A 27,650-nucleotide genomic window follows, 5' to 3' on the forward strand; every position below is an offset into this window, starting at 1 on the left:
TGAACAAGCTGACACCACAGTATAGAATAGACACACAGTCAAAACTGTCATGTAATGGGTTTGGTTGATGACCGGTCAACTTTCTGAGATTACACATTTTTCTCCCCATATTTTGACTGCATCGTTTATAAGGAAAAGGCAGGAAAGGCTTCCAAAAGGCATTTTTACAATGGTTCATTTCTATTTAATTTCAGGTTAGTATTTTTAATAATTACTCAGTAAAACCAGACTACTTACAAAACTCTGCAGGTTATTTGCACAGAACACATCCAGATGTTCAAAAATCCAGAAAACTAATTTTCACAATCAATATTTATGGATAGCTTCTGACTTTCCGTTACATACTGAAACATACATAGTTCATATAATAGTTCAACATAATCTTAAACCTGCCTTAAACTTAAATCTGCTTCTGCGTAGCAGAAAGATGATTCATAGTTTTCACCGCTAATTAATCTGCTGAAATGTAAAGTGAAAAATTTTGTTGCTGGCAACAGGCTTGTATAACATGAAGTTGGATTAAAAGGAAAAGGTTAAGATGGGAGAAAGAAGAAACCACACTTTGTTCTGCTTTTGAATTAACATGTGGCAAAACAATATTACATGTTTTAAGATGAATCTTCTAGAATGATGAACTGTTGGGAAGGCTGCAGGAAATGTTTCCCCATATAGTAATATCAACCTTAAAACTGGTAAAATGCATTGGAGCAACTCTTTACTTTTCTAAACTCTTAAAATGGCATCTACATTCCTAATACGATGCAAGTGTGGTTGTGTTAGTTGAACCATCAGCAAAGGTGGCAAATACCGAGTCTAGACATAGATCACAAAATTCAATCAATACAAAAAGCGGGAAGGTAACACTAGAAATAGTATTGGTGATAGAATATCATCAGCGGAGATGCATTTATTTTTTTCTTAAAGGAAAAATAGCTCTAGGAAAGACACTGACGAAATTAATTCTTAAGCCTCATTGCAAGCATTTGTACTAATGACCCCTAAAACAATCATTAAGAAAGGTGTGGAGGAAGAAGAGCGGATTTAACAGCATTTATTAGAGCATTTCTGATGCAAAGGAGTGAAAAAAAATAGTTAACAGGTTGAATTAAGTATGACCTGAAGAACTTATCATGTCATATTGTATTCTGTAATTATTTATTAAGTTACTATTAATATTCACTAAGTTAAGTGAAACAGCAAGACAAAAAGTCTTTTCAGCGAGATGAACAATAAACCCATCTTTTGTAAATTAACTAAGGCAACTAGCCTCCCTTTGGAATATTGCTTTTTTGCTTGTACAAGTAACATTTTTGTAAAGATTGCAGAGACAAAATATTTGCACTGTTGACTTACAAATTAAAGTCTTGTTTAAAAAAGTGTTTTAAGTAGAGAGGACCCCTGAGAAAACACACTGACTTCACCGTGAGTTCATAATGCCTTTCCTTAAAATTGCAGGGCTTCAGATAGTAACTCTCACACTTTTCACCATAAGGGGGGACATAAGGGTATTTGGAGGAGGTCAGCAGAAGTTTTGTCCTCTCTGCAACCCAAACAGCTTGATGTGGAGAGCCTCAGCAAGTTCCCTACTGGGGTTTCCCCACTTTGGACCCAGGCGAACTGCTACCCAGGACATCCGCTCCTGCACATTCCTGCTCACAGCTTCTTCTCGGGGTGGGGAGATGGAGCGTCTGGGATAAATCCTGTTCCAGCCACAGCCAGGTGGCACGCAGCTCCTCAGGAATCATGGCCAACTGCAGTAAATTAGAGTAGTCCTCAGGCTAGCCTAGACAGGGCTGGGCCAAGTTAGAAGAGGAGAAACACGCAGCTATAATTAGGACAGAGTTCAAGGAACACATTCTCTCTTAATCAAAAACATTTTCCCTCTTAATTTGGTTGAGCATTAATAGTTTTACAAAGGTCTTTGTAGTGTACCTCCTCTCCTTCCCATCTCTGCAGCCACAGATACAAATACTGGCAAGTCTAGGCAGGAAGAAGCACGAATGGAAGGGAATATTATCTCTACCACGTTTTTTCTATTTCTACTGCACTCAGGATTTTTGGATCCCAAAAGAAAGGTCCAGATCAGAAGTTGTCAATTGCAATGCCAGTGCTGTGGATGAGCATACTCCTCCTCCCCTGGGGATTCACATCATGTAGGTAACACAAAGCAGGCTGTCCCTGAAGACAAGCATCTCAGCAAGCCAAGAGTCAAACTGGAGGCAAATGCAAACGTTTTTTTTTCATTTCTATGGAACCTCAGTAAAACTGAACCCAAACGGGAACAACGATGAAAAATGTTAGTTCAACACTCTTCTCTTCTCTTCCTTCTGTAATCTTGCTACCTGGATAGCAGCTGGCAAGAAAGGTGGTTAACACTACTGCTGTTACGCCGTCAGAAGAAAAACAACATGACTGCCAAGATATTGGAGAACTCTTTAAATGTGAAATTTGAGAACTGCCCAACAAGAAGTGATTATACATTTGGGTCCTTCAAAGCCTGAGCTCAAACTGGAAGTAGCTTTGCCTGTGGGCAACACAAGTTCACATACAGGAACTTCCCAAATACAGAGGGCTCTTCCAGTAATCATGATTTTTCTAAAATCTTTCTAAAACCCTGAGTTGTATGTTTGGAAGGTGCATTCATACTAACTTTTGGAAATGGGAAGGGACACCTGATGCAACAGTATCACAGATGTTAAAAAGCAGATGCAGAAAACCAATCCAACAAACTTAAAAATTAACTCTGCAGAGAGAAATAGATCTGTTTGTGGCTGCAGGGATTTTTATTTTTTATTTTTTTAAATGTAGAAAGGGTGGTCAGAAAGTTGGCAGAGCTGGTGTTGAGGTTTGTTTGCAAATTTTTTGTCCACTTCTGTTCTGAGGGCATGTTTTCTTTTTAAGTCAACCCCTGTTCTTTGAGGTTAAATAAAACCTCAGATTTTTGCCTGAACACATTTCCAGTCTTCAAGATCCTGTCAGAACTTCTAAGAAAGAACTGTATGGTACTAGGACTTACAACCGATAAGATCGATTTTAATTAAAATATAAAGTAGTTTTTTCACACTGCAGTGCTTATTTCCCCTCACTTGCCCCTCCTGATCTTTTATCATTACCCTCATTTACATGGAAAAGGCCCAAAGAGACTTCCAAAATCCTGTAGCACCCCTTGCTAGGGATTGTGAAAAATACATCTAATAGTCCTTAACTCCCCAAGTTTACAGTCAAAATCATGAAAAAAACCACACACACAAATGAAATAAAATTTCCCTTTGTGCAGTGCAAGGACTTGAAGCACAGGCCCTCCCAAGGGGTTTAGGCTGGTAGAAGCAGAAACTGCACACTGCTCAGCCACAAACCATCTCAAGGCTTGGCCAGCAGACCAGTCTTACCAGTTTTTAGTCTCCCCATCACCTGCCTCAGAAGAACATTTCACATCACATCTTCTGGACTTGTGGACCCAGCCGTGCTCAGTTTAAAGCTGTCTTGGAAGGGGCAATGTCAAGTGAATAGTTCCAGAGGCTGCCAACGTGAGGCACAGAGATAATGATGTGCATTTGAAAAGTGTGATGTGGTTTGGAGGAAGAAGTTGCCAAAGCTTCTGCAGAGTCACCAGATTAAGTTGCCTCTGCTGGGGTCTCTCAGAAAAATGCAGCAGAGCAATAACCCTTAGAGGTCTTGATATTTTGCCTAGGTGCATGAATATGACACAGTAGTAGAGAACATCTAACCCAGCTTTATGTCCTATATAAACATACCTTCCCTCATCTCAGGTGCCAGACAACTGTCCTGAGTGCCTGTCCCAGCACAAGATCAAAAGTTTTTTCTGGCATTTCCTAGCATCAAGTCTCCCAACATACTATAAAATAGCATGTTGAAAAAGGCTAAGGATCAAATGTACCCGATGCACAGACCCACTGAAGTTAGGAAAAAATGAAAGTAGCTTAACTGAAAACAAAAGTGACCCTGGCTAGATGTCAGGGAAAGCTTTCTAACCAGAGTAACAAAGGACTGCAGCTGAGCTCCTGGGAGGCTGCAGAATCTCTTTTAGTAGAGGTTTTCAAGAACAGATCAGACCAGGGAAAAAAAAAAAAAAAAAACATATTTGTGACTGTCTTCACATAATGCAATTCCCTATAAATTGATTATATAACTTAACTCATTCAATTCCCCTCTACTCCTGTTGCTCTACAGAAGCAATCCTAGCTATTAAGAAATGATGACTTCAGCTTCAAGGAAAAAAAAAAAATTAAAAGCATAACATTTGCTTTAATTCTGAGCTTCCACATAGAAACATGCAGCTTACTGGTTTTACGAGTTAGCAGGGTTCGTGCTTTTGAGTTCCTCTCTGTAACTATGACAACAGAAAGTTTTAATTATTATAATCGAGAGCAAGAAAGAAATTCCAAGTCTTCGCATTGAAGAAAACTCCAAACAAAGTGAAACTCACTGCAAAAATCAGACTGCAACACTGCTGTTTTGAAGCTTTCTAAAGAACTCAAACACCTTTAAAAGATACCCATGTGGGCCGAACTGCCACAGCCAGCATAGGCTCTTAGCCAACAGCAAATGAAAGGTAATGCAACTAAATCCTCTTACTACAATCTAATCTGAATTATGAAATATTTGCTATTTATGCACGGGGAGAGCTACCATAGTTGACACTGACCAGCTTGATCATGTGGCCAGACCTTTAGGTAGAAACTTGTGAGAATCAGCAGAGCCCACAGGCACTGCATGTAAGTGAGAGGTTCAGATACTGTATTCCTAGTGGAGCACTTGATTTCAGATAGGTTTACACACCTACCTGAATCATACAATTTTCAGCTCCACGTCACCGCATAAATGACTCTGTGATAGTCAAACTTTCCTTATGAAATGCAATTTTAATATGTTCCTCTGTGAAGAATTACAGTATTGCTTAGAGGCAAACATTTCTTTTTGTCAGTAACAGCTGTTTCTTAAAACTGTTAAACCCACATTTAGCTATGTGGGATTCTTTCTGTTTGGTTGATTTTTAATACCAACTCAATGGCATAAAATCCTGTATCTTCTTTTCCTAGCATTGAATAAGAAAATGCCAATTCATCATGCTAAGAAGCTGCTTTCCGGTTTTAGTTCACGGGTCCAGTGCACATACACCAGGCACCATAACATTACCTCAATGTAAGTGGTATTGCTGCACTGATATTTACTCTGTAACTGGTAATTCAGGCCTTGAGACAGCTTTTCAGAATTATCTGAATGCCAAGCATGATCTTTAGAAATACAAGCTTTCAAAAGACTCAGGCACGCACCTAATACTTTTGAAAATAAATACCATGCCAGTCCTGTCTATGATTACATGGTACAATTGACATCAACAGGACCCTCCTCACCAAGACCAGATCCTCCCAGTTTCTTTTTCACATGTATGATTTTTGCTGTTTTGCTTTGAATTTTGTTTTGATACATTATTGTTCAAACGACACTTGAAATAATCTGACAAAGGATAATATTATTTTTTTTCTCCTGTAGCTGAACACGTGCAAGCTGACTAAAGCCTAACCACCGACTTAATTTTGGCTTAATCAATTTCAATAAAGATTCCCACTGTCACTTGAAGATACAATGCCCACTTGAAGCAAGAGCCCAGTATAGAACCAACTTTTTTTCAAAATAATGAAGAAAAAAAAAAATCAAGTAGATCCAGCCTTCTATCTAAATGAAACAGTTAGGTCAAAAGTAATCAGTTCCACCAAGGTTCTAGCAATTCTGTTATTAAACCAAAGTATTTTTTCTGCTAAAATCCTTACCCTAAATAGACACATATGCATGTTTCAAGGTGCTTTAAGCTTCTGCAGCATATTCCTTTCCCCCTAAGTGAGTAGCCTATAATAGTATCACGAGCAATCTCCTAATGTGTAACCAGGCTACCACGGGTTGCAGTTCTGCTCAGTAAAGCACATCCTATTAGTGAGAAAGGCCATTTTTGTATGCAGACCAAATCTTGAGGCTTTGGGATGTGATGGGTGTACAGGGTTGATCCAAAGGTTTGACAGATGGGTTCTGTGCTTTGATAAGGTCAGTATTTACTCTGGAATAACCTTTGGCAGACGAGCTGCCTTTGCAGCTTTACGTCAGAGACGCTTAAAATCTTCAGGCTTGCCTAAAAACCTTCTTCACGGAGCTCATGGAGTCACTGTGTTCCTCCCTGCCAGCCCGCCCCAGGGAAGGGCTGTCGAGCTGCTAATGCTAACCAATTACCTTTACCACTTAAGGAAAGTACAAATTAATTGTACCAATGCAGACTCTTTCCACTGTTTTACCTTCATAAATGTTCTCCAGTGAAAACAGAACATCCTTAAGCAGAATCATGACACCCATCCAGGATATGGATACAGATCAGCCCAGAGCTACCCATCGTATGTATTTATAATTTGGGGCAGACAAACCTGGTGTTTTGTTTTTGGTTTTTTTTTTTTTTAAAAAAAAAAGCAGAATTTTGTAAATTTGCGATGTCAAAACAACAACCCCAAACTAGTCAGCTACCCTGCTCCAGAGACAATACTTCCTGAACTGATGCCGTGCCCTCTTTTCCATCCCAACCAGCCTGTCAGTTTGCTCACCGTGTATTGCTTCAGCCCTACATGGAGGCATCCCTGGGGCAGGGCCTGCCTTTGTACAGGTGGTGTGAGGAGTACTTCGATGTTTTGTCAGCCTGCTCCAGTGCTATCACAACCAAAACAATTGTCATCCTACAAAAAACTCAAGTGCTAACTTTGTACAGGAGGAAACAGCTGTACACGTGAAAAATAATCTCAGTCTACACATATCAGGAACACTGGAGTATAAACCAATAAAGTCACAGGCATTGTTTAATTAAATGCTCAGTCTCTTCTTCCAGACTGAAAATGGCTAGTGCTCTCGACTGAACGCAAGACTTCCTTTGTGTACACTTTAAACAATCGCTTCTGCAATTCCCTTTAAACCATTCTTCTGGTTCCCCGCTCCTACTTCAGGCTTACAAGACCTAAGAAGAATCGTGCTTTTCCCTGCATTATGATTTTTTCTTTTCCTCTTTGCAAGGCTGCGCTGAATTGAAAGCACCTATCAGGCAGATCAGGTTTCCTGTTCTCCATAACTGTTCCCTGTAATGGTCTAAAACTGACTTCAACATGCAAGGGCATTTTTATGCGTGGTGATCTTCAGAGCACACACCAGCTGCTTAAAGGCACTGTACACTTTGCTAGCTCCTGTACAGGAAAGCAGGCTTCTGATTTGAACCCTTCACCTACGTAATGCTCACAAACAATCAAACAAATAATAATAATAAAAATCAATATAATGGAAAATGTCATGAGCTTAGATACAGAATATGTAAGAGTAGGGAAAAAGAAGACCTCTATAGTGAAAAGATATTTTCTGTTTATTTTCAGTGAACTCAATGCAGCTGGTTTAATCCAACAACCCCCAACCCCAACTAAACTTTTCTCCCAGCAAAGCATGCCAAATCAGAAGCATGTTCTCCTGTGAGATTTCTGCCTTCTTCTGGAGCTTTCATAAACTACAGGAAAAAAAAAAGAAAAAGGGCCATTATAAAAACAGACAGGACAAACCAATGCAATGAAGGATTTACAACAAAAGAAAGCAAATACTGAGAGATTTATTTCCTTTCGATATTTTATAGATTCCTGCCCCTAAACATCTTCCTTTCACGAAGACCCTCCAACTTTTATATGGACACACACAGAGTTATCAAAAATAATTATTTTTCTGACCATTCTGACTTTTCTTCACCTGTATTTGTTCAACAGAGCAGTTTATAAACAAACATGGCTTGCATTGCAGTTCACCTTTAAGCAGAGACATCAGGAGAGAGCTCGTGAACTTTGCTTCTATTGCAGAATTTTTTCAGGAAAGTGGGAAAAGAGAAAAAACAGCTTGAGGATCATGGAATAAAGATTCAGTTTTGAGAGCAACAAACACAGCTTTCATGTTCTAAGTAGTCAGACTCAAGAACTGAACTCTGAAGAAAAGCCAAGGATGACTAAGAAAAAGTTTAACTTTTAAATAAAAGGTAGAAAGTTTATACTTCTCTTTTATGTGAACAATATCTAACATCTTTGAACAAGATCCAACACATTTTATTTGCAGCGTCATCATTTATTAATTGAGCCTGCTTGTAGAAAAATTGGGTCCAATTTGGCTCCTATTGAAGTTGGTGGCAAAGCATGCCAAAACACCTTTTGCCTTCACTGCAACTGCAACCAGGTTCTCCATGTAAAGTATTCTCAAATCAGGGAAAGGCTTTGGTAAGTCACTACTGCTTTCACAAGAAAAAGAAGCGTTGTTACCAAATCACTGCCCAAGGAAAAGAATTGCATTTTGCCAGAACAGCCCAGGGACAGATGAGTAACTGAAGGAATCAGAAGGCCAAGAGCATTTTCTTCATAATAAATCTTGTCCACACCTATCTGGAGTGCTGGGAGAGGGGAGAATACAACCTCCCTTTTTTGGAGGAAGATAGTTTGTAGAGGTGATTTTAAAGACACTATACTTGTCAAGTCTTAACACAGAAGAACAAAAGACTAGTCAAAGTAATCCAGAATAAACGTGGCATCTTGAAGGATACCAGAAGCTTTTGTTTCCAAATATGATCCCAAAGCTTTAGTGTTCCAGGTGAAGCAAGTACACAGAGAAAAAAAAAATTGAAGTGTTAAGCCAACTCAAATGTTACAAAAAGAAAAGGCACGTGTTTTGGAATATCTAAGTCCTTCTGAGGGACTTTCAGAGAGGAAAAAAAGAATAGGGGCAAGAATATGGCTGAAGAATCTAACATCACTTGAAACAGAAGCAAAGTATTTGATCTTTTGAACTTTAGGGCTTTATTCAATCCTGGAAAAAAAAAAATACTAAAAAACACCTTTGATACAACTGCCTTCTCCCCTACCCAAAACAGCCAATGCAAATTAAACATAAAAAGCTGAGGGCAAGTCAGGGCATCCGCACACCTCTTCAAAAGCTTCTGTTGCAAGGTCTTGTGGCTTTCTTCCCTTCTTTCACCAAGGGAACAACAATATGGGAAAAGTTTTTTGCAAGTGTAACCATGCTGTCAACTTGCATCTCTCTTCATTTGCCCAAGGCCTTTGCTTGCTGACAACCAATATTGAACTTAGGCAACCTTTCTCCCATGATCCGTTCTGAAGTGTCCTAACTTCCTCTGAAAGGAGATCCAGGAATAGCTGTCAGGATGACTTGCTGCATGGTCCTTAACACAAACAGCTTATTTCACTCATTCATATCAGTCTTCAAGCACTATATAGCACTGCATGCAGCTTCAGAGCACCCTGATATATTATCACTCTTCACTGTCATGCTATGACAACCAGAACTCTGATGGTCTGAGACTTGAGTCTTTCTTTTACCCTGGCATATTGAATAAAAGAGCCAACCATGCAGACAAAAGATTGTCTCTCAGCATCAAACAAGCCCCAGATACCCCTACCTGGTCTGGGCTGCATGCAACATGGTGTAGATGTGGCCAGTCTGCACCATTTAGCCAAGGATGCAAGCAGTTTGCACTCCCTCATACTGTCTTTCCAGACAGTAAAGGCACAGACACAGGAAACCACAGGAAATTTAGAATATTAAGGTTTCTCAGCATGAACAAAAACTGAAAAAGTAGTAGGTAGTAGCACTTGTAGCCTTACAGTTCGATTTGGTTCCAACACATGGATTCCATTCCCTTCAACTCCAGTAAGAAGATCATGCTACCTCACAAACAGCCATCTTCTATCTTATAGACAAATAAATAGCGCCACAGACAAAGAATTATAGCAGAGGCAAGGCCCACTGCAGTCTGCTTCTGTCTCTGTTGATGGCCAACACCAGCTAGCTTTGAGGGCAGTTTAAGATGCGCCCAGTTAGGTGGATGTGGAAAGTCTGCTTTGACATTACATATCATACCAGCATTCAGAGGTTCTCCTCTCTTTCCAGAAGGGATATCTAGCCATTTGCTCCCAGCTGAGCTCACCCCTCACACAAGCATTCTTCCTCCTTTTTGAATTCTGCCTCATTAGCTTCACCAATTTCCTGTGGTAAACAGGCATGCCTTAAAATAAAATGCACTTGCCCTTATGGTTCTCAGCATAGCCCCTCGTAAAGATGACTCTTACCATAGATAAGAAGTTACACTGAAAAATAGAGTACGTGGAAGAAAAGAACCAGGTCCAGTGACCACCTGGCTTAATCCTGCAAGATGCTCAACTGCCTTTTGTTCTGCAAAGCATAAGCAAGTGCTTACACACATTAGTAATCATGCCAAATTTTACTACTAATTACAACGGAAAACTGCCATTTTCTGCCTTTCAAATACTTTTCATGCAGCAGAGAGATAAAAGATCCTCCTTTTCCATTACTAAAAGGTGCTTTGTCTCACACAGCCAAAGAACTTATCCCTCAGTGTACTTAGTTCACGTTTTCCTGAGAACACAGTAAGGTAGCACAGTAAGGTGCTGAGCTGCTTATTATCAATCACGCACGGATTTTACCTACCAATCTGAAACTTCAATAACTGGGCCTAGAGGAAGAAAGAGTGTTTTCTTGTCTGGCTCACAAAGAACCATTTTGTCACCCTGAAAAGTATAAAGGGTAAACACTAACAAAAAATAAATACAAGAACCACACAAAATATAGCCCACTTTTTCTTTCACACTAGTAATTATCCATGACTGTAAATAATGGATTTATTATATTTTTGAATATGTAAACAGAAGAAGCAGTTGGTGTTTACAGAATGTAAATGATCCCCCTTATTAAACATAATACAAATACCTCACCTAAGTGATGGTTTGCCACATGCATTCACTTCCCTCACGCCACACCAAGACAGAATATTAAAGAAAAAAAAAATCACTAGGGGCAAAGAGAGAGAAGGAATTGTTTAAAAGGAATCACTTCAAAGCTCTGAGACTTTCAAGAAACAAGCTTTCAGATAGCACTCCCTTTCAGATAGGTTGCATATGCTGATGATGCACTCCAGTCACTAAAGGTTTCTGTGAAGAATTATCCAAAAACCCCTATGTGGGTGTTTTACATTTACTTTTCAGTAATAATGGTTTGCATTGCCAATTCAAAGAAACTACTGAGGTTTCTCATTTCCTGCTCTGGAAAGGAACTAATAGAACTGCACTTCATAAGAGGGTTTCTTCCCTTGTCATCACATGATTTCTTTTCTTCTCTCACTGATATTCCCAATTCTTTCTGTCTCCTAATTCTGACCTCCCCATTGCTACTGTTTTCCTTTCCTTCTCTCAAATAAACAATGTAAATCCACTTGGTGATGTGACTACAAATGCATGTGGCTCATATCCACCTTAGACTGGACCTCCCTGGCCCTTTTTTGTACACCTGCCTCCCAAGGAGTCCCTGAGGAGTCAAACTGTGACTAGTGGGACAACAGACAAAACAAGGTACGGTTGGCTTACAGTGATATAAATCTCTGAGTATTTAAATTTTAGCTTTTATAAAATCAGTATTTATGGTCACAAACCAAGGAAAACAAGCTTTTAATGGAGATAAAAGGGCGTGTTCCCACTTGGCAGAACAGCCAGGCTCCCCCTTTAACAGTGCAACACAACCAAAGGAGCAGAGCTCCCATTTTGCAATGCTTCCACTTCTGAGTAATAGCATGGGGCGCCCCCAAGCATGTCCCTTTGACCTCAGTGCCTGCAGGGTTCAATCATCCTCCAGCCAGGATGCGAAGGAAGAAGTGGGAACAAAAGCACAATCAATATAGAAATTACAATCTTGATTTTAAACTATGAAATTACATTGGTATACAGCAAGCACAAGATCTGAAATGCGTGCTAAAAATTAAGTCTACAAAATTCTACTAAGATTTTTAAATATGATTATACACCCACAAAGATCTCACTTTTGAATAAAATGCAGCCAATATAACTGCACTATCTTTCCAAAAAATAGAAAAAAAAACTTCTTAAACATAAGGGTTTAAATTAAAAAAAAGAAAAATTGACAAGAACAAAGAAAGGGCAATATATTCAGCAATATATCAGTAATCTCTCATCTTTCCAGCAAAAATATGAATATTAATAATGATGCAGCGTGACCAGTAAGTACTTCTTGTTTTCTCCTACAATTTCAATAGCACCTTTGTAACAAGTATTTTAGAATGTGAAATGACAAAAAAAAAAATACAGCTTCTTAATTAAATTCTCTTTCTGAAGCACCTTCTTCATTATTTAGTCACCTCAAGAGCTCCCCTCATACCATGTGGTTCCAGTTCTCAGCAATTTTCCTTCTTGAAGGGAAGGGTTGCAATTTCGCAGTTACATTCAACTTAGAACTTTAATAAACTGAGTAAAATATCAACAGACAGTATTTAACTATACTAAATACTCTAAGAGGTGCTAATTCCAACTTACAAGATTCCAAAATAAAGGTTAATAAAAAGGCCATCTCACACAGTTTACATTTACCCTGAATATGTTAAGAAATTATTGCTCATTGAAACCAGCAAAACAGACCCATCTGTCAATATTATTGCCTAAACCTCAGGTTGACTAAGAGGTAACTTCATTTAAAAGTTAATGGATTTCCTTCTTGCTGTCATGCTGGTTTCATTAATTTTGTTAAGTGCACCCAGGGAAAATAAAGTCTCTCAGGCTTCATTTATTTTTTGGTTATTCCCTGGAGTATTCAAAATTGCTGGTCTCATCTGTAAAGATCCTCATGAAATTAGTAACCTATTTCAAATACATGACGGTGATTTCGAGAGGTAGTTAATAGCAAGGTTTGTGAATCCTTTTGTTCCTATTTTAACAAGAGAACTGAGACTGCACAGTTGCACATGCACCATCTTGTACTCGGTGCACAGATTCCCTAGTCCCATTTTATATACATAATAAAATTTTAATGAAGTTAGAATCTTTTTAATGTGGAAGTGATATAGAATAACATTAATTTACATTTTTGTTAATTTTTTTTGTAGCTTTTGTTACAAAGAATGTTTGGTGGTATTGTATCAATAATATTAAAGAAAAATACGTGTACTTATTCACACTTAGAGTCTGATCTCTGCTGCTGTACAAAATATGCACACCTGACAGAATACTGCAGTTTTTATAACTAAAAGAAACAACAAGGATGCAAACAAGACTTATAAATAGAATCAGTTTTTCTGAACACTGTTTCAAGGTAAAATAAATAAATAAATAAATTCAAGATTGTGTTTTTTATTTATTGTGTTAATAATGGTTTACCTTTTATTAACAATTCTTTTCAAAACAATACTCTAAATATCCAGAAAAATCCAACCAGGGGAAGGGAAAGAATACCCAGACTTAACGTGCTTCAGCTTTGATATTACAGTTTACTAGAACAGACCACAATTACCATAGGTCAAAAGAAGCTGCAATCTACCATTAAAAAGATTTTCATGATTTCTGAAATAGTGTACCTGCATAATTAAGCAAATTTATCAAAGAATGATGTTTTACTTTTTAAAAGATGTAGAAATAAAAAAGAGCAGAGATCACTGTCACTAAGTACACAGCCCATAGTCACACAGCAAATGACTACTAATTTGACTTTTAATGCCAACTCTCAGTTAGAATCATTAACAAACTATGAGATCTTTCTATTTGTAGGGATCTATTTTCTGCTGACACGTGCATGCATGCGTTATGCATTTATATTGGGGAAAAAAAAAAACAAGAGCCTACCGTTGCCTGCTTGGAGTCCCTAGACCTAAAGTAGCTTATGCCAAAGGCACACCCCACTTCGAGTATTTTTTGTTGGTGGTGGTTTTTGGTACAAAATTTAATATATTAAAAAAAAAAATCTTCTGTGAGGACAACTACTCCAACTCTTAACATAATCAAAGTATGTGATGCACACAACCCATCCACAATCAGGTATCATGTCAGAACACTACTGGCATGTCTTATGACTTCAAGAAATAGACTATGCCTACTCAGAAGTAGGAGCCTTACCAAAGACCTTACCAAAAAACTGCCCAATTTATTGCTAAATCTGTGTGAAGGTCAGTTTAAAAAAAAAAAAAAATGGAAAAGTGATTATTTTAGCAGCTAATTCTTGCCCTATTTGTAGCAGGTCTGTTAAAAACCTCTCAGCTGGTATACTGAACATCCTTTTAGAGCTCCACCCAGGAGCACGAGAAGATGCCTCAAGCTGATGCCACATACCAGGATCAGACACACCTTACCAGAAAGCAGTGAAGGGCCTCTTTTGATCCAAAACAGTCTGGCCTAAGAACAGACATTTCTTTTTTATCCCAGTACATATACTCTCCAAAATACCCCTCTCTGTTACTGTACTACAGGGAAACATATCAATTATGAGATAGTTGATGCCCTTTCCTGATTAACTATTACCAGCCTACTGCCAACCTGCAGGCCGGAGGGCTAGTTTCCCCATTTTCGCACCGCAGTGCTCTTATCTCAAGCCACGAAGGCACAAAGGGAGAAGAGCAAGGCCTCACAGCTAACAGTGAGGAAACAGAAAACCCGTGAGGAGCAAAAACTATTACGAGCAGAGCGGCAACAAGGCACAGGTCACGCCACAAGCTGCCATGGGCGGCGAGGGCCCTGCTGGCTGCCTCCGGCCTTCTGATGCTGACCCCTTGTGTGACCTTGGGAACGTCACCCGGCCTCCTTGCACCTTGGGTGCCCTGCTTGGGAGCAGAAAAAAACAACCCTCAGTATCCTTTCAATCCTTTGAAATCCACAGAGAAGAGCCGAGTACCCCCAGACTGTTCTCAAAGCCTTACTCTTGCACGGCCTCCGCTCATTGTTTTAGTCTGAAGTGCGACTGAAAGCCCACTGCTCTTGCATCAAGAGTGCACTAAGAGAGATCATAACTCAGACTGTCATGTTTTGCTACGCAGAGCTGCTGTCAGACATAGCAAGCCAGAAGTAATTATCACGCAAACTAAGCATAGCATTTTCAAAACTTCAGGGACAAGTGTCTACTTCTTGCCATTATTTCAGATTCACCGAAGAAATAAAGTTGCCTGGCACTCCTAGAGTCACAGCACTCAGTCTTCTGCCCTTAAAAGCAAACAACAGGACTAAATCCACTACAATAGAGGAAGTACACAGACAGCAAATAGCTATTAAATTGCGGTTTTCATTTCTAGCAGACATGCATTTGCTTGGGGGAAAAGAGAGGAATTAAGTGGCTTTTATAACCACTTTAAATCTCTGGTTTTGTAATAGTTCACGGTTTGTAAAACAGTACCAAAGACATAAGTTTCCTGGGTAGCTGTAAACCCAATTAAAAGTGTGAAGAGAGAATAAAGGAGGAAATCTCAGATCTAGAATAAAATCCATTCAAACATATAACCTGTACCTTGTGCCAAAACTGAAATTCTATAAAAACAAGTGCAACAAGACTCTGCATTTTTAGACATGTATATGATAACAAAAGAATTAAAACTAAACATTCAGAAGAGGCTTATACATCTGTTTCACTTCATGGCTGAAATGTCAAATGACAGAACATAGCAAATTGTATTTTATTTTTTACTACGAAATAATCATATAACTTTGATGGAAATCCATAGACTAAAAGCAACACTGATGCTCCCTGAGCAGTTTAAAATGGCATAAGCCAGGACTCAGCTGAAAGAGCCAGTCTTGCCCTCCTCCAGCTGTGAAGCAGATCGGGGCACTGATCCAGCTGAAGACTAATCCAGAAAAAGGGAAATCAGTGGTTACTTTTCAGCTGGACGTGCACTGCTCTTCACACACAGCTGTACAAACACTTGTGCCAGTACAAAGGCAAGCAGAAGACAAAGGTGGAAACCACTGGCTAGGGGAGAGCTACGCAGCTCCTTTCCACAGGCTTTCAAAGGTTCACAGAGCTGCAGCAATGGGTGTGTCTTCACATTATACAAGATTAATCTAAAAAAAAAAAAAAATACAGGCTGCTACAAAAAGGGAAAGCCTTCTTTCCCTAAAGTTCTCTGCTGTGCAATCTCAGTGCCTACCCTAAAATGCTAACAAACTATTACTTTTCTGTCAGATCCACACTGTTCCAGCTCAGGTTCAACACAGTGAAGGAGCAGGTGGAAGGGATCAAACCTTCAGCATCAGACCACCACCAGGTCACAGTCAGTATGGAAGGAAACCACTCCCTGGTCTTAAACTAGACCGTTCCCAACACTGCAAGCCACACGTTCTTAAAAAGAAGTTACATCTTCACACCTTTTCTGTCCCATGGGAGGTTTTTGTCAAACACAAAACCCCACCACTTTTTAGGGTTTGGGTTCATGACCAACAGCCACAGGACTATCTTTGCAGATTGTTTTTCTAATATTCTTGCTCCGTAACTACACGGGCAACAAAAGCATATGTATGTATAAATATGCATAACAAACCCATGTCTGCACATACAAAGATGCATCTAAACTTAGACTTCAAAGACCTTAGGTAGGTACTGAATTCCAGCGTCACTGTGATTTGCCTACTCCTCTGCACGAAGCATGCATTTATGAGCCTATCTGCAGGCAGTTGACTCTGAAAGGCTTGACAGTTCTCCATACACGCAGAGCTGGTAGGGCCAGAGAAGACAGTTAAATTTATAGTTGGATTTGGGCTCCCTCTCCCTCCCTCCCTTTTCCTTTCTTTTCACCAGCTGCTTCACCAAATTTTAGTCTTCCAACCTGAAACATACAGGATATCCCAGGATGATTTTTTATTCTTTGAAAGTCTCTGCCATTTCCACGAATAAAGTTAGGAGAACTGATTTTTCTCCCCCCTTTTTTTTTTCCCTGATCCCACGCTGAAACCATGTTCTCACGCTACTACCAAACCCAAAGCCCCCTGTTTTTCAACAGGCGCTCCAAGTGTCCAAGACACGCCACTTGCTGTCACCAGCCTTAAAATCGCAGAGGACCGAGCGAAGGGCCCTTTCGAAAACCCTCGGCACTTGCACGCTCCGTCGGGGCTCATTAGCGTTCGGCACAGGACAGCTTTGAAGAGCCGCTCCGCGCTGCGAGGGGCTTCTCCCAGAGCCTCTTCCTTTTTCTTTTCCTTTCTCCTTTTTCCTTGCCTTTTCCTTTCCTTTTTATTTTGCCTTTTCCCTTTTGCCTTTTCCCTTCCTTTTGCTTTTTTCTTTTTCTTTTCCCTTTTTCCTCTTTCCTTTTCTTGTCCCTTTTCCCCTTTCCTTTCCTTCCCTTCCCCTTTTCTTTGCCGGCATGCTCGGGATAACGCCTGTGCCCGGTGTCCCGAGCACTCCGGAGCCTCCGGCACCTGCTCCTTCCACAGCACCTCGGAGCAAACCCTCCACAGCCCCATCCACCCGGCGGGTGCGCGTCCCCCCGCCTCACCTGTCATTTGCGAGATCGCCACGAAAACCCACGAAACGATCACTTCCAGCCCCCCTCCCCGGCCACCGCCGCCGCAGCCCCCGTGCCGCCCGTACCTTGATGCCCTGCTGCTGCGAGGTGAGGGTCAGCTTGGACTCATCCAGGAGCAAAACTTCGCAGTAGAACTCCTCGGGCACGGCGCAGAAGCAGCCCATGCCTGCTGCCACGGCCGGGGCCGGGGCCGGGAGGCGAGACGAGCCCCCGAGCGGCGAGCCAGGGAACGGGGACAGAGGCTCGGCGGCCGCTAGGGCTCCGCGCCCGGCCCCGCGGGGCCGCCCCCCGCCGCGGCCATCCCCGGGGGGTGCCCTCCGCAGGGGAGCAGTGGGGCAACGCAGCGAGCAGCGAGCCGCCGCCCCGTCCGCGCACGCTTCCCTCCCTCCTTCCCTGCTTCCCTCCCTCTTTCCTTCCCTGCCTGCCCTTTGTGCCGAGCCGCGGGCCGGGGCCGGCCCTCAGGCGGCCGCGCTGCCCCTGGGCCCCGCCGGCGGCGCGGGGCGGCCCGCGGCCATGTGAGGGGGCTGCCGGCCGCGGAGCCCCCCCGCCGCCCTGCGCCGAACCCGGCACGCCCGCACCAGGACCCCCCGCACCCGGACCCGGACCCGCCGCCCCTGCCGGTGGCCGCAGCAGCAGTGACCCCTGCTGGGCGCCGGGGGGCTCCGGGGGGCGGTGAGGAGGCTGATTTTTTTGTTTGGTTGGTTTTTTTTCGTTTTTTTGGGGGTGTTGTTTTGCCTCCCCCCTACTTGGCGGGGGGTGAGGGTTCGTGAGGAGGCTGGCTTTCCAAGTAGCCTTGGTGGGGAGCGTTTAGTGTGCAATTAAACACTGAACTTGCCACAAATATATTTAACCCCCTCACGCACCCCCTCGTGCCTCAAAAATCCCATCCCTGTAGTATATTTTTTGAAAAGTAGAACATAAAAGAAGTTGGAAGTGCCCTTGCCGCTCCTCCATACGCTCTCTGGATCACACAGTGGTCCACCCGTGTATTTTGATTGATACAGACATCTGTATTCTGTAATTTCTCCCCCTCGGGCCAAAGGTTAAGCCCTGATCTCACGGGTGCCTGTGCATTTGCTTAGCTTTGCATGTGTGAGCCATCCCACCGAGGATCACACAAATTTTGCATGTGTAACTTTAGGAATATGTATGTTTTTCTGATGATAGCCGGCTTGCACACTTTGCATAAGAGAGGGGTTTGAGGAGATTCCTCCCTGGACAAACCCTACTAGCTATGTAGGAAAGTTGCACAGGGAATGATACCTCTGCGTTTAAACACCTGCCCTAAATTAAACCCTGATGCTCCCAAGTGATATCTCTCTAATTTCCCTTTTTTAAGTGCAGGTTGTGTGTAAACACGCACAGTGAAGTCCTGGGATCTCTTTATCCATCCTGTAGCTGCAAAAACAGTATTTTCCATGAGGGCAAAAGACAAATTTTTTAGACAAACACTTGTATAACCAGTATTATACATGTTCATAAAAACATAGCCTTCTGAGCTACTTTCAGAATATGAAGTATGGCAAAAGCTTAAAAATTCAAGTTCCTAATCTTGTTTGTTAGACTATATATGCCCAACGAGAATGTCATCCACACAGCACAAGAAATTTAGATAAATTTATTCCTGCTCTTTCCAAACACATTTTTCAAGCACAGTTCTTGCATCCTTCTCACAATGGACAGTTTTCTAGGGAACAGATGGCTCCTTTTTCCCTCTCGCTAGTCTATTTAGATCTATATATCATGCATGTCATGACATAAATTACCCCCTCCGTCAGTTAAAGTCATTATATATGTATAAATCATTGAATAATCAAGTGAGAGGGAGGGCTCAGTGAACCCTGAATCTGTTTTAAAACCTTTAACTATAATTTAAAAGCAGCTTATATTGCTAAATCACAATCCCACACCTGAGCAGTTTAAATCAAGGTTAAAAGCAGTCCAACCAAACGATTTCATGCCTCCTGTTTTTGAAGATTCTTTTCAGGCTCCTGCACACTAGCTTATTGGTCCACAGGGACTACACAAAATGTGCACTCGTATTCAGCTGGTGACAGTCTTTGGAGCACAGAGATATTAACACATAAAATCATCTCCTAACCAACTACTGCCAGAGAGCGTAGCTAGGAGCTGCTCCATCAGCAGTGCCTGAACCTAACATTTGAGGTGAGAACCTTGGAGGGAGTCCTGGACTGAGACAGTGAGATAATCTGTAGGAGAGCAGGAGAGAGGAGGGAATATATACTAGAAACCAGTATGAGCCTTGAGAGGCTCAAGAAAGCAAAACTGATTTAGAGGGGCAAAAATGTAGGGCCAAGGCTTTGCTTGGAGCTCTAGGCTACTTAAGACCAGCCCTGCCTAAGTATGTCAAGTATCAGGACAGCTCACAACTTGGGAGAAACATAAGATAGTCATTTGCTTTTCAAATCCATTGGAAAACTGAGCTTCTTTTTCCTGCTCCCTGCAAGAAAAAAAATAAATGAACGAATAAATAATTAAAAAATTTAAAAAAAAAAAAAAACCACAGGTCAAGCACTGCAAAGCAATACTTGCTGACATAAACTCTCATTACACAAACACTTACGGACATGTTTAACTCAGGCATGTAAATACAGGACCAGGACATAAAGGCATTTTTTGTCCATCGCCTATTGCATGAAGTACACAACACAATTCACTGCAGTCACTGTAATCCAGAACACCTTCATAAGAATGATTAGTTTTAGCTGTAATCAAGTAGTTGTGATGTGGTCATAAAAACTAAGAGTCATGACTTCTATATATGAAGTGACCTACATCCATATTCTTACATGTCAGCATTAAGACGAGTTGCCCAAAGGAAAGTTTAGCATATCTGTTTTCTCACTTGTCTTTAAAGTTTCGCTACCAGTAGTTGAACGTGTAGCAAGAGGCATGCTGATCTTTTTTTAGCCATTATCATTATCACTGACCTGTCACTGTTATTCCCCAGTCTATAGAAAAGTAATTCCTATATTTCATCCACGTGGCATCCTGGGGACCTGTGAAAAGCTAAAGCAAGACACTGAGCACCATCTTCACTTTCTTCCTGGTGTAAAGATGTGTCTTGGATTTGGCTTCCTGTTCACACGCGGAGCAGAGAAAATCACTGCACTCTAGTAAAACAAGTGTAAAGTGAAAATAGAAAACAGCAGCATGTACTCTCTGGACTAAATGCACAACCCTGAATGCATCTTCCATTAAAGAAATTCCCAGCAGGAGAGCCGTTCAACAGGTTCCAGCAGGGACTATGTTCTTCACAGGAAACACAAGGTGCAACTCTTTCAGCAGCATTGCACTGCTCCGGCTTCACATGCACCCACCTGCCCATACATCACTGCCTCAGAACTGCCCTCAGTCATTTGCAGTCCTTCAAGAGAGGTTCTCCAGGTGTTTGACATGCTGTTGGAAGCTATATTTATTTCTGTCTCTTCCAGCTGAGAGGAGGACTGAAGCAGGCAAAGCAAAAAGAATCATTCCACATACCTATTTTACAGCATTCAGAACCTGAAGTTTGAGTGTGCTAGAAGTGTATGAATTCACATTTCTCTTCACTTCACTTAATAAAGCTTTTACTTAAAACACCCTCATGAATGGTATAGTCTAACAATTTCTCCAAACTATATGTTACTACTACACATCACATCTGCATACATCCACCAGGCAGTAGCAATCCAGAGTGAATAGTGACTTGACATTATACTCTACTTAATACACTTAGCGAGCCCTTAAACTAAGATGTAATAGTCAAGACCACTTAAATATAAGAAATGTTAAATTAAGAACTATATTCAGATCTATAAAGCAGAGATAATCCGAAAACAAACAAACAACAACAACAACAAAAACCTTAACAGGACCAAAATTACTCTTGAACAGCTGATTAAATTTCTTAGCATTTCTGTAGCAATAGACACCTTGAAGAGCTCTAAACTGACAAACCACTGAGTAAAAATCCATTATTGTTATCCTCCTTGCTTGTTCATCTAGAAAAGCCCCTAGGAGAGTGCAGCACTGCATACACATACTTAATGATTAAGTAAGTCATAAAAATACTGCATTTTCTAATTTTGAATAGAGAGAACATTATATTAAATGTAATTTCTCCAACCAAAAATATATTTTTTCGGAGTATTTATTGTAAACTGTAGAGCTAAAATAAGAAACTGCCGATCTCTTATATGTCTATCAAAGCAAGAAAAATTCACGTCTTTAAAAAAAAATAATTAGCTACTATTTATTCAACCTAATTTTGTGTGCGATGTGGTTTTACAGGGTCTCTGCTAAGATTTTGACAAGTTACCCCTATGCAAAGAAGACCCAGATAATCCTGTTTTATTTTGCTTCTACTTAGCTTCCTTGGCAGAACTTGGACATGTTTTAATAGTAAAGATATTTGAGAGGCGGGATGTAATAATCTAATTTACAAAGAGAAGAAAAATACATTCTCTCCAGGACTTGAGTTCATGCCCTGACACTTTAGATGTGTACTTTGTGGCACCTGTCAGCAGAAGGACGGAGTCTGTGAAGATCTATGGGTGCTCTAGAGATGGAGAAAAACACATCTTTTTCAAAAGATACTATCTAAAGGATAAACTCCCACCCTTCTTAGTAAAACAGGACTGAGCAGATCCACGCTGAAACACAGAAAACACTACTGACTATAAACTATGAAATCTTTCCTACCACATTAGAGGAGCTCCAGAAGAGTAGCTTTGTTTCTAAGTCAGAGAGCAATGACGTGCCAAAACCTTCAGGCTCAGGGAGCTAGAGTTATGACTGTACCAAGGTATTAGATATGCTCTGATATTCTTCTAAAACGCAGTTTTTCTGAATACACTTACTGAGGCATTTTTTATGCCAATGATAGGCTGGCCACGCTGGCTGGCAGATTACAAGGGATGCAGGTAATCAGTCAGTCTGTTGTTGCTTGAGCTCCACGCTGCTCAAGCACAATGGAAATCATGTTTGTCTGCAACTATCATCCCTTCTTCTCCTCTCCTCTGCATTCTGAATGCAAGTTTGGAGGGGCATCGCTGCCAAGAGATTCTCAGTTCTGCTCCCAGAGGGATATATGACTACATTAGACCTCTACATGTGTTGGAAATAAACCTGATGACAACTAAACCTAAGTAATGACTTAAGCAAGCCAGACATAGGCTGAGAGGATTCTCCCAGCCAGAACTCAAGGCTATTCAGGAAGGCAACCAGTAAGGTTAAAAATAAATATTTAAAGTGACACAGATGTCAATTAGGATGAAAATTTTAACAGGGAGTGTCTCTCACCCACAAAAGAAAGTGTTTATGGAGACAAAACATTAGTAGTAGACAAGACATCAGTAGGCAGCTCTGATAGATAAAAATATTGTAATAAAGTTTATTAAACTAATTGCTGTGAACCTTAATTTTAAAAAGTCAACAATTTTTACAAGTATTAGATTTTTATTCTGTCTTCTGATGTCTAAACATTACAGCCACATTCACAATTGAGCCAACCTTAAGTACAGTTTCTAAGTCAAAGCTGTAGTTCTCATATAGCTAACTCAATTTCTATTACTGTGAGATCTATACTAAAATAATGAAATCAGCTGTAGTAGTCAGCAAGATTTCAAGTTAAAAAAAATCTGGAAATCCAGAGATTTTCTAATGTGGTTTGTACTAAGGATTCCCTTTCCTGGACAAACACTCCTCTTCAGTTGTAGCTTGAATACAGAAGATGTAGTAATTGAATGGAGAACATCACCTATGGTGAGCTACTGTGATGGGATCAGAAGACATCTTTATTTTTCAGTGTCTACACATATCTATGATGATTTCATGAACAGGATTTCAGCAGCTTCCTGCAGATAATCATGGAAATAAACAGTTCATCATACATCTTGTAGACTCAGACACTTGGTGAGTGAAAATACAGTTTGGAACATGCCACGTAGCCTGCTGTGACTTCCCTTCAAGTTTTCTTTCTGTAGTCCGAGGATGGGAAGTATCCCCTTAAGCTTCTATACCAGTCACAGAATCTGAGTGATGTGAAGGATTGCCCGCAGAGGGACTGCTCCAGTTCACAGCCAGAGCTGAAGGCCAGACAGGGTCACTAAAGCATCCAATTGATTTCCTTTTTACCACATTCCCTTAAACATGGCATCATTTCTTGCTGCAGAGCCCACAAACTCACTCTGATAAAGCATATTTTTGGAAATATCAAGTCAAACTGAACAAGAAGATCTGGAAAGTTTACCTCTTTTCTGGGAGTTTATCTGTAAGTGTGGTTTCACCTGACTGACATGTTTGTGTGTGCACCATTTGATAACCTTTGTTTCTTTCTTTACAACATGAAAAAATGTAAATGAGAACCGTATGGGGCAGGAAGTCACTTAGTAAACCAAAGAAATTAAAACAAAAACATTTCAAAAACATTTTCTCAGGCCCTAGAGTTATTTAAAAAAGGGGATGACATAAAAAATAGACCCAAATATTTTTAATGTCCTGGTACTGCAACATTTCATATTGTCACAATTTAAGTCTCATGTGGCTTTTAAGAACAGAGCAATCCTTACTGCTTCCCTATTATTCTGTATAGCTAACAGTATAACTTCTTGCCATCCCACTTTTGCTTCCAAGTTACTTGGTCATGCCAACATTTAGCTGGCTGAAAAGAGACTGTTTCCAGCGTAGGAGAGGAGAGAGGAAAATACATAAAAAGGGCAAGAGATAGCGGAGGACAAAAAAGGAACATATTTGCTTGTTGTGATGGAAAGAACTGCAAAATAAATGAATGGGAGAGAGGTGAAACCTAGATAAACAAAAGAAGCAGTTAGAGGCGCATCAGAGAAGAAATAAAAGGAAGAAAAATGGAGGGAAAAAATCATATAAACTGAAAACCAGAAAGAGGATGAAAGTCTGATTGTTTTACACTCTAAGCAGGAGACGTTTCTGTAGGAGCTGGGCCTGCCAAACGGGAATAGAAAGACAGGATCAGACTAGGTCATGAAAAATGTAAATACCTCTGATGGAACTGAAGTGCAAATACTGCTTGTGCAGGCCTTGCCCTCAAATATAACACTTTGCCTTGAAGGCAACTGGAGTGTGGTCTAGCACAATGGGTGTTCCTCTCCATTATCTGCTTCCACAGCCCTGTTGTGCTCCTCACAGTCCCAACCTGCTATCCTCTCATAGTGTTTTACTTTGCACAATTTCTAAATGTGGGCTGCTGGTGTTTTCAGGCACCACATCTAATGCTGTGCCACACTGTCACTCTTCCTTACCACACGGGATAAACAGCTACCCATACACTAGTTGGTCACATAAAGGTTATTTTTGCATTTGGAAGGCTTTGTTTTCTCAGCTAAGATGAGAAATATTACATGGTCATGGAAGATCCTAAATATCTCAATGTTCAAGTGTTCACCTCCATGTATAGCATATTATATATATCATATATGAATTGATTATGTTATGGACATTTGTATATTTTCTAGGACACAACAGTAGGAACATTTCTCAGCTCACATAACATGTAAAATACATTGCTATTCTAACATATGCATGTTTTCAAACCTACCACATTACAGAATAGCACAGATTGCCAAGAATTGATACAGAAGTCCTCCAAGGTTGTGAGAGCTCTGTGTACAGTGTCTGTGAAGAGATTTATGAGATTAAACTATTCCTTCCCTAATATTTTTACAGAAAAGCTTCTTCTTTACTACCTAATAGTTTTCCATATTCATAATACCAAGTTCACCAAAAATGTGTCCACTGCTGCTAGCACAAGATCATAATGAATTGTGTGTGTGTGTGCATTTTTACATCATGTTTATGTCATTCTGATATGGGCTAGATTCCCGGCATCTTGCTTCTTTGCCAGAAGAACATACTCGAAATACCATTTTGAATGATTGCTTACTTACACCTCTAAGTCTGCTAACCCAGCCAATGCTTATAGCAAAGTTCTACATCATTCTTTGCATATTTACAGAGACATGTTTGCACAGACTATAATGTTACTAAGTTTACCAGTTAAAATCTAAGGATAATTATGTAGTACTTCAGTTTACCTCTGTCTGTACTACCCAAAGTCAATTAATAAATCATTAAAAACTCAGTAGGAGTATTCTATTTACTCTGTTCTCTTTATGGGGGTGTTAAGAAACCCAGGAAGGGAATACTGACTAGCATACCAGTCATTGCAAGAGCTTCTTTTTTTTTTTGTAAAAAGTGAAAGGAGCAGCAGACAGATGACTGAAACAATTTGAATTTTTCAGATTACTTAGGTCTTTGAAAGTGATTGTTTCATCTAATACTTTTAAGGTTTGAAAGAAAGTATGACACAACTAAACTTGCTATCAGCCTGAAGCTTCCAGGCTCAGGACCTTTTTTTTCAGGAACAAATTTAAGCAGCTCACCTGCTTCCTGTTCTTTTCTGTATAACCCTTCTGGCCGTGGAACAACCAAGCTTAAGAAACCATTGAGCAGGACTTGTACTGGGTGCAGGTGCCCTGGCACTGGCAAGTGGCAGGACACAGACTGCTCCAGCGGCCTCACCGCAGGGCATGGCCGGGCCCTGCAGCCGAGATGGCAGCGCCTTGGAGAAATGGGTTTAAGAAAGGGGGAAAATGCTCCATGTGGGAGAGAAGAGCGAGGAACAAGTGTGAGAGAACGAGCCCTTCAGCCCCCAAGGTGAGTGCAGCAGGAGGGCAGGAGGTGCTCCAGGCACACAGCAGCAGTTCCCCTGCGGCCTGTGGAGAGGCCCCTGGTGGAGCAGGCTGTCCCCCTGCAGCCCATGGGTCCCACATGGAGCAGATCTCCACGCTGCAGCCTGTGGAGGAGCCCGTGGTGGAGCAGGACAATATCAGGAACTGCTGCCCATGGAGATGAGCCCCTGCAGGAGTGGGTTGTCTGGTGGGAACTGAGGACCATGGGATACCCATGGTGGAGCCACTGGTTCCTGGAGGACTCCATAGAGAGACCCTACACTGAAGGAGTTGAAGGACTGCAGTCCATGGTAAAGATCCATGCTGCTGCAAGGGAAAGTTGTGAGGAGGAAGGAACAGCACAAAGTGTTACAGACTGGCTGCAACCCCCATTCCCATCTCGTCTTTGTCACTCAGTGTGATAGAGAAGGAGGTAGAAGTGTAGAGAATGAAAGAGTGAAGTTGAGCCTGGGAAGAAGGGAGGAAAAGGTGTTGTCAGTTTTGTCCTTGTTTCTCATTATTCTACTCTACTTTTTAACTGGCAATGAATTAAATCAGTTTTCCCCAAGTTGAGTCTCTTTTGCCCATGACAGCTGATGATGAGAAATCTCCCTATCTTTATCCTGACCCAGAAGCTTTTCATCTTTTCTTCTCCCTACATCCTGTCAAGGAGGGGGTTGTGAGAGAGCAGCTGGGTGGGATTCTGGCAGCCCGTCGATGTCAACCCATGACTGAACTGATGATATTTCAGTAGATGTCGAAGTGAAACCCTAGGATCACAGTATCACAGGGTAAATGCAGCTTGAAAGTGTTCTCAGGCAGTGTTTAGTTCAAGCTTCCGCTTAAAGCAGGATCGGCTATGAGGCCAGACAAGGTTGCCTCAGGACTTCATTCAGTCCAGTTTTGAAAACCTCAGAGGATGGAGACTACACAGCTTTATACTCCCACACGGGTGAATGAAAGGCATCAGGCAGAACTTTGTTTACATCTGTATAGACGTGTACAAGACAGCCACCAAATCAGGCACCGGGTTATTTTGCATGGGTGTTTGAACATACCAGGGTTCTCAGACCACATGGCACTCACTTCCTGAGCTTTTTCAACATAGCTATGACTGATGCCCTTTAGACAAGCCTAATGCAAGATTAGTAATTCAGCCATAGTCACAAGGAAAACTTATTAACAGTGGCAGCTTTCATTTCACCTTCTGTGGGAGCTTGAGGTTTCAGTTCAAGGGGGAAATCTGAGCAATGAAAGAGTTGCTGGGTTTTAAGATTATTCAGACACCCACAGAGTTAGCTACAATCTGCACAGCATTTGTGGGATTATCCTGTATGCTTCCTTATAGACAGAGAAATACCCGGTAAAAGAATTCTTACAAGATATTCAGATATAAATAAATTACTAACCTTGTCAAAAACTGAGTTCTGGTTAGTCAGGCTCCCCAGCTTATTAGGAACAACACTTGGAAAAGTTGCTTTTTTTTTTTTTTCCACGATGTCTCTGAACAGTATCAGCTTGCTCGGAACATCTTGCTTTAAACAACAGTCATTTTAGTT

The 27,650-nt window shown here is 41.0% G+C and overlaps 1 protein-coding gene across 4 annotated transcripts in view; it reads right to left on the reverse strand.

Moving 5' to 3' along the window:
- Positions 1–17,759, reverse strand: part of EPB41L4A (erythrocyte membrane protein band 4.1 like 4A) — a 135,641-nt gene extending 117,882 nt beyond the window's left edge. For all 4 annotated transcript variants that reach the window (XM_083816517.1, XM_083816515.1, XM_083816516.1 and 1 more), the window contains exon 1: positions 17,449–17,759. In XM_083816517.1, coding sequence (XP_083672643.1) covers positions 17,449–17,547 — 99 coding nt within the window. In that variant the 5' untranslated portion in view covers positions 17,548–17,759. The remainder of the gene's footprint in view (positions 1–17,448) is intronic.
- Positions 17,760–27,650: the final 9,891 nt, after the last annotated feature.

The sequence above is a fragment of the Anser anser genome (genome assembly GCF_964211835.1).
Source record: "Anser anser genome assembly, chromosome: Z".
In the NCBI taxonomy this organism is placed as follows: domain Eukaryota; kingdom Metazoa; phylum Chordata; class Aves; order Anseriformes; family Anatidae; genus Anser; species Anser anser.